This window comes from Perognathus longimembris, chromosome 10, assembly GCF_023159225.1.
Source record: "Perognathus longimembris pacificus isolate PPM17 chromosome 10, ASM2315922v1, whole genome shotgun sequence".
Classification (NCBI taxonomy): Eukaryota; Metazoa; Chordata; class Mammalia; order Rodentia; family Heteromyidae; genus Perognathus; species Perognathus longimembris.
Genome location: NC_063170.1, coordinates 34,231,648 through 34,244,606, shown reverse-complemented (window position 1 = coordinate 34,244,606; position 12,959 = coordinate 34,231,648). Strand labels below are relative to the sequence as shown.

Here is a 12,959-nt window from a genome sequence, read left to right as displayed (position 1 = left end):
GAAAGTAAGTCAAGTTAAATCAGAGATAAGAACCTTATCTCTCTTCCCTAGTTTAAGAAACACTAGACCTAAAAAGGAAGTCTATAGAAGGCTTTCTCAGCCTCAGTATAACTGGAATTTGGGCTGAGTAAATCAGATTGACAGAGACTTTCCTAGGTATATTGTAGGGTGCTTAACAGCATCAGTGGCCTCCACTCACTAGATTTCAGTACCAGTTCTCCTCTAACAGCCAAAATGTCTCCTGACTTTTCCAAATGTTCTCTTGGGAGAGGTGGGGATTCACATCAGGTTGCAAGCTCTGGTTTCAGAGAATCCAAGAATATTAGAGTGTTCATCTGAGTCCAGAGTCCTATTCATAACTGGAGAGATGGCATCAGGTTTGCCTGTACTTCCCATGCTACAACCCTGCAGATTCAAGCCATGAATTCAAGTCCTGAGGGCCCTGCTCACTGCACAAGGACATTCTTGTTTCAAGCCTTGATATGGGACCTTCTTACTGTCTGTTCCTTTGTGTGATATGGCTTCTCAGCCCTTTCCTGGGGGAGTTAAAGCTGGCAATGCCTCCTGTAATGTTCCATCAAGTACTTCTCAGATTTCCTCCAACACAATGTTGCTCTTGGATTGGGAGAAAGGGCCACAATGCTCCTTTTGCCTTGTCATGTTCCAGGAGGTATCAAGGCCTGCAGATTTCTCTTCCCTTTTCTTACTAGTTGACCTTTCCTAGCCCCCATGTGGGGGCCCCAAGGATAAAGATAACATGAAGTATGATGCTTGGAATTACTAAAGCTCTACAACTCACAAGCATTTAGATTATTTAACTGATGATTATGATTATTTAAGCTGAAAGCCTATACTTCTCTAGCTCAGAAAATGTTTTTATTTCCATTAAAAACCACCAAGCTAAGGGCTCTTTTGACTGACATTTTTCACTATTAAAACTATATATGCAGCACATTTGAGCCAAAAGATAATGTGGCCTGCAACTTTGTTTCAAGATAAGGAAGCTGACTTCAAAGGTCTCCAACTAATTCTCTTCCTATCTCCTCTTGCTCCTGTCATACCCAACCTGCTTTCCAAGGCTAACTGGAGGACACACCTGTCTACCCAGGGGTTCTACTATTTACTCAGAACTGATCTTACTAATCTTGGACTTTAAGTTCTGGCAATGATCCCCTCCTCTCCAAGTTTCTCACCAGATAGATGACCGTGCACACAATGACTAAGATAAAAAGACTTGTATTTGAGTTCTAGGCACCAGAACCTCCATGTCTGCACTGGTAGCATATCACATATTCCACCTCACCTCAATCGCAGGAGGTGGTGGCACTTCATAAGTGATCACTGGCAAGATGAATCCCATTGCCCAACTGCTGGTACCGAACAACACCTGTACCTGGGCTGCTTTGCTTCTCTAAAGGCATGTTGATCAGAGATAATATATTCCTCTTGGTAGGACTGGGCAGGGCTCTTGATTCTGTTTGACATACAATTTAATCCATTCCAACTCTTTTCCTCCTGTGACTCATGAAACACATTGCTGCTTGGCTCATATTTCTCATATCCAGAGAGTATTATGATCAGAAGGCTATCACAAAATATGGAGGAATTGTATTGTGATGCTAGAACTGGGGCAGTGTCTCAAACCAAACATTATATGTTTACTTTGGCATAAGTTTCTGCATTTAAATGGAGTTCCTCGATGAAGAGAAGATCTTAGCTACTCCTAAGTTTCAACTATGTTTCCGGCCATTTACTTACTGGAACTATACATAGTACTCCACAATGGAAGGGGTTTTGAAGATCATCTCGCCCCTCCCCCAACTTGGGAGGAATTCAGAATAGGTACAAGGGTTTCTACTGCTACAAAGCTGTTTTCTATTGACAGACAAGTTTCTTCCTTAAGTCCACATTCCTGGTTCATCACAATTTTCTGAGGCAGCATATATTAAAACAACTTCTATTTTTACATGTCACCCCATAATAGCTGAAAGAAACATTTGTTTTCTTTAGATGTAACCTTGTTCACCTGTCAGTTATCCTAACCATGTTGAGATTTTCAGGTGTTCTTCAATTTGTTTGTTGTAACATGAGTCCCATGATTTACCAACCCATGGTATCCAGAAATGAATTCTGATATACTCTAGATAAACACACATATAAGAAAATGCCTCTTGGGAATATTCTCTCTAATATATGGAAATGTAACAATGACATGCCCTTCTGTATAACTGCTGTAAGCCAACAAAACAAAAAGAAAAACAAATCCAAACAAAGCAAAAAAGGAGTATTCTCTCTAAAGGCACGGTTGGAAAGTAGCTTCTGATCCTCAGTGAGATGGTAAGCTACAGTTGACGGTCCCTTTTTTCTTGTTATCAGAGACAACTGACTGCTTCCAACATCACTTTTCCCCTTCCTTCCCAGGAACTAGATTCTCAGAATGTTAGTGGGGTGTGATCTACTCAGCTAAGGGCTATATTTCCCTGCTTGTCTTGAGGCTAAGTGTGGCCATGTGACTTATAACTTGAAACTTTAAAAAATACAAGCTCCATGAGCAGGAAGATTTTTCTTCAGGGTTCTTGTCCACTTAGAAAAACAAGTAGATAAGTGTCTAGGGCAAAGAACAGCCCTTGCACAGGGCAGATGCTCAAGAACTGTTTACTGAACAGTTAGCTGACTCAGAGGTTGATGATAGTATGTGCAACTCATAGGGTAGGGGTTTCCCTTTTTTTTTTTTTCTTCTTTCTGTCAGTGGGATCATAGACTGGATAGTTGGAATGGAGGCCACTGGCTTGTTCATGAGGTAGAAGCCAAATGCTAGAATGGCAAAGTATCAAGACGGAAGAAGATCTTATATGAGCTTCTATTTGGAGTTTTCTGTTCTTGCAATGTGAACTAACTAAAACATTTCACACTTCTAAAGTTGTTTTTTTACAGTTACATTTCATTTATCCACTATAAATTGTGTATACACCAAATGTTTTGTGTTCTGTTTTGAACTCAAAGCTGCCAATTTCAGGATTAGGAGAGAGAAACAAATCATGAGTGGCAAGCAACTGTGCACTTAAATCATTGCTGCAACCCAAACCCAAATCAATTTTGAATGAGCCATTATTCATGATATTCATTCTCTCCCTCTGTGCCTCCATCTGCAAGAATTTAGGAAACTGGACTGGTTTCATCTGTGTTCCAGGTAACTCAATACCTTTCAGAAAAGTGCACGTAGTGGACAGGAACAGGCAGACTAGGACATTCCAGAATATTTGACCATGGTAATTAATATTTTGAAAACAGGATGCATCCACATTTTTTCTAAACAATCACTGGTTAGAGAATTATAGTGTAGCAAGAAAGAAAATTAATGAATCCATAAAGTTAAGTTGTAATTTGAAGATCAGTATATGCTACTTGCAAGGAATGTGTCCATTAATAGTAACATAATACATAATTACAGCTTTTTGTGGCTTAAAAATTACTTTTTCACAAATGCATAGTTTCACTCAATCCCACATAAGACTCTGTAACATAATACAACAGCCTTGCACCTGAGTTTATCAATTTTAAGTAACCATTGCCTTCAAAACTCCTCTCCCAGGCTCCATTTATCCTGTGCAAATTGCCAGGCACTTAGGATTCTTCCCTAAGGAAATGTGATTTGTCTTTTCTAGGTTGGCATGAAGTAAAGAATAAATTGATTTTTATCATTTTCTGCATGCTGCCTCTCCTTTGAAGAGTACTTACCTAATGAGTGGCTCTCAGAAAGGATCCCAGATCAAAGGCACCCACGGAATAATGCTGCTGCCTTACCTTACCGTAAGTGTTCTAAAATAACCCAGTGTATACAAAAGTTTGCAAGGCTATCTGCAGACATCTACAATTTAACAAAGCTCAGGAAATTAAGATGTGTTGCACATTGTCAGATGAGTTTAAACTGGAGAGGCCCACTTAAAATGTTGAAGCATGGAAGCCATCACAAAAAACTCCAAAAGATCCAACTCAAACGATGTGACTGTAAACTAGCTACAAAACCCTTATTCAACTCACTATTTCATACTCAATGAAAATTTTCAGTTAGGCTGCCTGTCTGTTAAATAACTATGGAAGTTTATATCATCTGAAAAAATGCACACAAATTTTAAGTACTTTCTCTCATGGCCTTCAATTCCTATTAGCCACAGATATCAAATTCACTTGTCACAAATTAAATAATTGAACTTTGGTTACTGGAATATAAGCTTATTAAGCTGGTACTAATAAAACCAAACATACAGAATGACGATCTTAATAGTCTTTTAGTAAAATTCCTTTCAAATGGAGGCATATGTAACAAAGATGAACCAATCTGAAATGTTTTAGCAAGAGGCCTTGGACAGTTTTAAAGTAAAGGGATAATCTATACATAGGAAAAAGTGAATATATGTCTCTTATTAAAATATATAGTTGAGAATTGTTAGTTCTTTCCAGTATGGGTACAATGCCTAGCACTTACAATGACTTGAACTTAACAACATTAACCAACAAGACTCCAATTAAGAAAATGGTTGTCAGGAGGAAGACCTCCAATGTGAAATAAATTCAGAGGCCTTTCTTCCGAGTGATCTCATGTCTTGTCAGAGGACAAGGAAGGCACAGGCGCACACATGCACATGTGCACGTGTACACACACACACACACACACACACACACACACACACACACGGTCCATGTCCCTCTTTATCTTAAATAGCCAAGAGTGTACTTACTTTTGAAAATGTCTTTCTAAGTGGGATTACAAATACTTTGATTATACAAAAATTATTTATCTACTTATCTTTTATTTGTTCATTTTCATCACTCATTTTACTAAAAAGGCAAGCTTGATAAGGTCTCAAGGTCCAGATAGCTCACCAACAGTGCCTTCAAATAGTAGATGCTCAGTATGAGCTATAAGCTTTGTTAATTAATTCTTTCATTCCTCAAATGTGACAGAATCTGAGTATCCAATTTTAAAAGGAAATTCCACTATAAATTAGATAAAATCATATAATGAGAAATTGGTATTCTCTCCTAAATCTAGTCTAAATTTAAAATAAAAGGATAGTTCTCAGCCCACCAAAAAGGAATGGCAAAGGAAAACTCATGTCAGTATGGCACATGACTCAAAATGATATGGCATCAAACAGGAGTCAGGGTAAAACTGAAACAGCCAGGGATGGATGTGGCTTGCAAAAACTAGGATCAGAGGTCTTTGTGATAGTAGAACACGCCTGTGGCTCAATTGCACTGGGAGATTTACAAATTTATATACATGGCAAGACACACACATACCAGTGCAATGGCTAAACAGCATCTTGATCAATGTCACTTCTTTCAGGGTAGGCAAATGCAGTCAGAAATATTCAGTGTAGGTATGTGAAAATGAAGCTAGGTAAATTGAGGGGATGAGCAGTATTGTAAGAGATGTGGGAGAATGATGGTATTGGGATTTGATCTCAGGGTCTTTTGCTTGCTTGGCTTGCATGCATGCTAAAACAATGTTCTACCACTTGAGCCACATCTTCAGCTCAGCTTTTTTGCTCACAAATTGCCAGCAAAGGAGATAGAGTTTTGCAGCGTTTTCTGCTCAGTCTAGCTTTGAATGACAATCTTTTAGATCTTTGCTTCCTGAGTAGGTAGAATTACAGGTATGAACCACCAGTGTCCAGCTTAGGAATGACTATTTAAAAATGTACAATGCTTCTAGATATTTCCTTTTCTGCAAAAGCAAACAGTTACCTAACAAATATATTAAAGGCATCTGTCATATAAATGAGGCTCAGGGAAGTTCTTTGCAGTTAACCAAAAGCTAAGACAAGGGGAAAGATCATATGATATAAGGTCAAATGAACTACCTGCATGAGCCATAGGAAATGAACATGGCCTCACAAAGTCATGGCCTCCAATGAGAATGCTATTCACCAGAGACTGGCAGACTCCTTGTTAGTAGTTATGTGGTTGAGGGTCCTATGCAAGCACAGAGTAGACCCAGATGCCTTCCAATTCTAAAATTCAATGTCATTTGATTTTGCAATGGATTTAACAGACACCACTTCTCCTTTTAAAAGCCTCTTTTATCTTTCAAAGTACTTTCACATATGCTGATTTATATTCATTTTAGTCCTATACTTTAAAAACTTCTGACCTTACCACTTCTGTTGAGTAGGCAGAGCAAGTATTCCATTTTGCTGAACACAAAGTTGAGATACCCAAAAATAATCTCCAGGGAATGAAACAAAACTTGAGTTATGATCAGATCTTACCACCTTTTTCTTGATTTGGTCTCTTATAGAGTTTAGCCTTTCCTGTCCAATTAAGTTTGAAGTCTGGGTAGACCTGGCTAAAGAGAATAGCATGGTGGATACTAGTTGAATGAAAAACCCACAAGTCCTGGAAAAGAATGGTAAAAATATCAATAATAACACTACACATTGCCAGGCAATGGTGGCTTACACCTGTAATACTAACTACTTGGGAGGCTGAGAGCTGAGGATCGTGGTTCAAAGCCAGCTCAAGGACAGTGCCCAGCCCCAGAGTTCAAGGCCCACGACCAACAAAAACAAACAAACAAAAAAACCCCACCCCAATACATATCTGGTTGTTCCCACTAAGTTATATTCACTCAGTCAATGTCTAGTAACTAATAAGTCAATTTAGCTTAAAAATCATGTTCAATAAAACCAGTGATGAATATACATTTTCTCTGTACTTGTGTCCTTCCCTGGTCCCCAACAGGGAGTCTATAAGTTGGGTTTCTGTGCTTGTTAAATAATGGATGGGTTCCATATTGGACTTAATGAAGCAGGGCTTTGTTACTTTTACCAAGAGAATTAACAGAGGAATTTTGTATTTATTTTGCAGTGTCAGAAGATTAAGCACTTCAGCAATAATGTAGCATTTTACCAAAAGAAGTCTTAGTTAGGTGCTATCTGAAATCATGAAATTAAGTGGGAAAACGTACACATGGAAAAGGTTCAATGTTTTAGAAAAATAAATCCAGATTCCAGATAAATGATACTCCTCACCAAGTATATTAAACAACGACATATTTGCATTGGCTGATAGAGCCATTTACACATATCTATATATCATTTTCCATGTGCCAATCCCTCTGCTAAGTACCTCTCCTCACATCTTACCCATGCATGTCATTACAGGAGGAGACTAGAGGGTCAGCAAAGTGAAAGGCATTTCACCTAAGTCATGCAGCTACCAATTGGGAAGAACAGGATTCTAAGGTAGGTCTAATGGCTCCCAAACCAGCATACTTGTTTCTCTATGACCTTGGGAACACATCCTCCTTCTTAAATAGGAAATAACAAAAGTTGCTTTGCAATGGCATATCATTTCAGGAAGTTAAAATTAACCTGGCAATTTCTGGGAACAATGAGAACAACTAGGCTGCAGCTAATGCAAAACTTCATACTGGCAAAAGTAGAGCAAATGAGAAGAAAAGCATCACAGCATCCCTATTGTTAAAACATCAGTAGGCTTCCTGGCTATTATCAATAAATCATTGAACAAGGTAGCAATGTCACAATTGCTTGAAATACTTCTCAGCTACACAAGATTCCAATCACAACATTCCACCTAACTGCTAGATCAACAGTTACTGAGCACCTACCTACCATATGCTCTGCACTACTAATGGTAGCAAGATTTCTGCAGAGACCCAGGCAGACAAAAGTTCCAGGCCTGATGAATTTCACAAAAGCTCCAAAAGAAAGTGAGCTAATAGAAAGGATGCCTAAGGTAGAAGACTTGGTTTTACTCCTGGCCAGATGGCGTTGAAAAAACTATTTGAATCTCTCTGTGGGTCAGTTCCCTCATCTCTAAACTACCTATAATACTATATACTTTTATTATATCATATTTTATTAGAAACAATGCTAGTTTGTATGTGAAGAAAAAACTCATTTATCTTTTGGTCTTGGAGAAACTGAGGTAGTTGAGGAGGCATAAAAGTTTTTGCTCTCATTATTAAATCCTTCAAAATATTTCATTCCATATTTTCCATGATCTAAGTTTTCTGGGTTTAATGTTAACCATGTGTAAGACTTACGGGTCACCATAAGGTCATTCTCCCATACCTAGCCACCAATTTTGAAATCTGTTCCAGGCTTTAGATGCCACAAGTATGTGCATTTCCACATTGTGCATTTCCTTATTGTGGAAGGAAGTAGGATTTAAATTATATCTTTTTGATTATTTCATTTTACAATGAATAGAGATGGCTATTTCTTGACTGGTTCTTTAGAACAAGTATACTGCAATTTATTATTAAAATTGCTGAGTAATTTTCTTTTCCATGTTCACCTATGATGCGATTATTTCATTTTGAAAGTGAAGTAAGAGACTTTTGTCAGTGGCTGTGTCCCAAGACCACAGGGAGGACCATTTTCCAGTACGGAGACCTGCTTTACTGATGACTAGTTTGTGTGTGTGTGTGTGTGTGTATGTGTGTGTGTGTGTGTGTGTGTGTGTGTTTAAAGCAATTAGTTTCAATCCAATCTTTTCCTTTACTTTCTCAACTCCCCACTTTCCCCACCATGGTAGTAATGGTGGTGGTAGTGCAGTTGTGGGGAGGGGGTGAAGAAGAGAGAGGGAGAGGGTAAGAGGGAAAGGAGGGGGAAGAAGGGAAGGAGAGAGAGGAGGGAAAGGGAGAGAAAGACACTTTCACAATCCAGCAAATCTGAGTTCTGTTTTCCAAACAAGATGCCAACCTTGAGACTATAAAAAGCAGTACAATACAAACTAAACACTGTACACAAATGAAAACAATATAGTTAGCAAAGTTGCAGTCACAATTGGGAAGTATCCCCTCAGAAAAGTTTTCCCATAACTCTTTTTTTAATGTCAAAGAGATTTTTCTGTATTTATTACTATTAGTTTTGGAAGTACTAGGGTTTGAACTCAGACCCTTATACTTGCTAGGCAGGAGTACCACAGAGACACACTTCTAGCCCTCTTTGGTGCTGGTTGTTTATGAAATAGGGTCTTGTTCTTACCAGGATCCCTTAACTTTTGTCAGCATTCAAATTACCATCGTGCTTAATGAGGCTTACATCTCTTCATTGACTCAGACTTTTGCAACAGATCTAGAAATCCCAGCACTATCCATGAATCACAGAAAATCTAATGATGAATACCTATATATTTACTATTTGTAAAACACAGAAAATCTACTGATGAATACCTACATATTTACTTTTTCACATATATGTGAGAGAAAATGTGCAAATTGAGACAGCAAAGTTTTAACTTAAAAAAAGAAAGAAAATATCTCAGGAGTGATTAATGTAGTATTTAGCTAAATAATTCAGTCTATGTGCTCTTTCTTTACCTTCTCTAGCCATTCCTCTTTCCTGCCCTCAAAGAGAGACGAAGAAACACCAGAAATGTGAAAATGGATACTCACTTCATCTCCAGGATCTCCTCCAGCTGTTTTCGCCTCTCGACCCGGAGGTTAGCCAAGTGTGCTTCCTTTTCTGCTAGGGACTGCTGTGTCGAGGCAAGACGGGCTTTGGTGGCATCCAGTTCTTGTCTGGTCTTCTCCAAGGCATTCATTAGCTCCTCTATCTGAAAGGTACAAGGAGCTGTGTGTGTGATTTCTCCTTCCATTAAGCACAAGGCATGTCCTGTACCCTGTGCCTGACAACATGACCACAGATGCTCTCACTGTGTCACGGGCCCATTTTTTCCACTGTCACTGGTTAATAATAAATGATTCACACTTAAGAAATAGACAAATTTCTCCAAGGTTGACATTCATTTAAATTGTCCAATAATATCTTTAAAGAGATTATGTAATGCATTTATGAGAAGTTTTGGGGAGAGATGGGCAGCCTGACCAATTTCAAGTTGTGTTTGAAAATCTCAAAACAGTTCTTCACAGTTGGAAGAGGGAGGCACTCAAAATGCATTTTGCCAGGCATAATTTACTTCTGTGTTTCAGATTCAGGGTACTTTGACAGGAAGTTAACTGACATGTTTCAGATTCATTCATGTTTTACCCTATCAAAATTTTGTTTGGCTAGAGCTATTTGATGTCCATGAAGCTTCAGAAGCCCCTCCTACCTCACCTCCCTGACTGACATTCAGGAAGCAAGGGTTGGCCAAAAGTAAACAAAATTCCAGCCACAAAAGGTTCAAGTTTGGTTTGCCCCTGAAGTTTGAGAGGGTTCTAAACTTGAAATAAATGACATGTAACTTTTATAGGGTGCTAATACACTGTACAAACAAGCCAGATGATCAGATGTCCAGAGTTTTCAATTAGGTCCCCCAAAATTGACCACGGAGTCCTAAGGCAAAGTCTTACCCTCCTCAAACCATGGGGGACTTTTCAATCCCACACACAACCAAGAGAGTTCATGTGTATAGTCATGCTCCAGTGACTTCTATGGAGCAAGCTGGTGAAATGACATCACTGCACATACACATGCAGGCTGCACACATCCTACTGATTCACAACCATGGTTCCAGGCATCTAGATCCCAGAGCTGATGTGTAGGTTTCCAAGCCAGCCTGTCCAGCTCAACCTGGCAGCATGGATTCATCCATCACCCAAGTCAATTGAATATCCTTCATAATGTGGCAATGGCATATTAAGTTCATAAAGACTTTCTATACAATTTCTGCAGTTTACCTGGAATGTATTCAGAATCATGAGTAAGGTTCACAAGCAAAGTAAATTATTTGCTTTTAGGATTTAGGAAACCCTATCTTTTGTCCTGATATATATATACTTTTTTTGGCCAGTCGTGGGCCTTGGACTCAGGGCCTGAGCACTGTCCCTGGCTTCTTCCCGCTCAAGGCTAGCACTCTGCCACTTGAGCCACAGCGCCGCTTCTGGCCGTTTTCTGTATATGTGGTGCTGGGGAATCGAACTTAGGGCCTCGTGTATCCGAGGCAGGCACTCTTGCCACTAGGCTATATCCCCAGCCCTTGTCCTGATATTTTTTGAAAAAAGAAAACTTAATGGCCATGTAATTTAAGTCAAGGCCCAAACGAAGAAAAGTTTAGAAAGCAAAGAATATAAAGAAAAAGCTATGCAAGTCAGAACCCCACTTGTTTAACTTTAGAATAATTTTAATGTTACAAAGACATAAATTTAAAAACAAAAACTCTTTTTAATTTCTCATATACGCTCACAGAATATCACAAATATGAGTAGAAGCTCTTCTAGAAAGCAGTACATGATGAGGCCAGGGTCAGGTTGTAGTTTTCTTCTTTTGTTCCTATTTTTTTTCTTTTTATTGACTCAATAGCAGTGTCAAAATCACAGCTATGGTCATTCTAAGGACCCATTAAGAGAGCCTGCCCACACCCCCTGGCCAGGGCACTCCAGATGCACTTCTTGTTACAAATTGTTCTTTATTTTGAACATATTGCTGATTCCAAGGAAGAGAGGGTCTCAGGAATTCTCATTGGCTGGTTCCTTTCTCATTTGTTGAAGCTGAATTGTTAGAAAGCTATAATCCCAGGATTACTAAACTACTTTTATAGGTTCTTAGATCAGCTGCCACCAGATTGCTTACAGCAGACATGAGTTACTTTTATATGATTCCAACTGTAAATGATCATATTTTCGAGTATTGACTGTTGTTCAGCAATATTACATGAGGAACCTCAGAATCCAGATGATGTCATCTGGTCTTTTAACTGATAGAGATGCCACTGGCCCCTAACATAGTAAATACCAGGAGTCAGATGAGAGTGTGTTATTCTTGACACTCTGGAAGCAGTGCCACTGCTGAAGGCTCCCTGCTTATCCTACTGCTGGTGTCTCTAGTCGGAATTACTGCACACTGTGGACCATGCAGAATAAATGGTCTCAGATCCCTATAAACCTTTCACACATATTTACTGCCAGAGTCTCAGTTTACCAGGGAATGTCTATAGTTTCTGCCTAAATTCAGTGTTCTATACCTATCAAGACAGGATGGCCATCATCAAGAAAACAAACAATAATGCAGGATGTGGCCAAAAGGAGAACCCTTATATAGTGTTGGTAGGAATGTAAATAAGTTTACCTTCTGGAAAGCAGTGTGAAGGTACCTCAAAAAATTAAACATAAAACTGACCTATAATATAGTAATTCTATATCTGGGCATTTACCCAAAAGATTACAAACCAGGATACAGTAAAACCACCAGCATAACTGGGTTTATTGCAGTACTATTCAATATAGCCAATGCATGGAATCAACCCAGATGCCTCTCAATGGACAAATGGATCAAGAAAATGTGGTATACATACATAATAGAATGTTATTCATCCATTAGAAATGATATTATGCCATTTGTAAAGAAGTAGAAAGATTTGGAAAAATTATGTCAAAGTTCAGCAAAATAGAACACCAGGAAGCAGGTGGGGCTGAGGTGAAAAGGGTAGATGAGTGAAGAGAAGAGGGAAAAAAGAGCAGGCAAAAATCCTGTGGACTTAAGGCACTGTGTACAACTCTGACAATAAATAAATAAATTATTTTAAAAATCCTATGTCTATCCAACAAAATTAAGAATGGGGTAGGGAGGGTGAGAATGTTGAAAGGGGGGACATCGATCAAGATATATTCATAAACTGCTTTTTTAAGTGCAACTTTTATACAACTACTTAAATAATAAAAGTTTTAAAGAATTAAGCTGTTCTTTTGACTTTTTTCAGATGTTTTGACTGTGTGTCTTCTAATTTATCTTTTTTTTTTGGTAATAGGGATTGAATGTGAGACTCATGCATGCTATATAAGTACCCTACCTCTTGAGCCATTGGTCCTTGGTCTTTTCATTTTTGCATTTTGCTTTTGAGATAGGATTCTCTCTAACTGTACCTTGCCTGACCTTTCTCAATTCTCCTGATCTCTACCGGTTAAGTAGTTGACATTAGAAGCCTGTATCACCATGCTGAGCTTCAACTATATCTCTAACTGAGCTATACAGTTCTGGAAATCA

General features: G+C 38.7%; 1 protein-coding gene across 8 annotated transcripts in view; it reads right to left on the bottom strand.

Moving 5' to 3' along the window:
* The window catches only part of Erc2 (ELKS/RAB6-interacting/CAST family member 2), a 973,754-nt gene that overhangs the window by 369,471 nt on the left and 591,324 nt on the right, over positions 1-12,959 (bottom strand). For all 8 annotated transcript variants that reach the window (XR_007212331.1, XM_048355798.1, XM_048355799.1 and 5 more), the window contains exon 13: positions 9,431-9,591. Coding sequence is in view for 7 of the 8 variants with exons in the window: in XM_048355798.1 (XP_048211755.1) it covers positions 9,431-9,591 (161 nt within the window). In the remaining variant the exon portion in view is untranslated. The remainder of the gene's footprint in view (positions 1-9,430; positions 9,592-12,959) is intronic.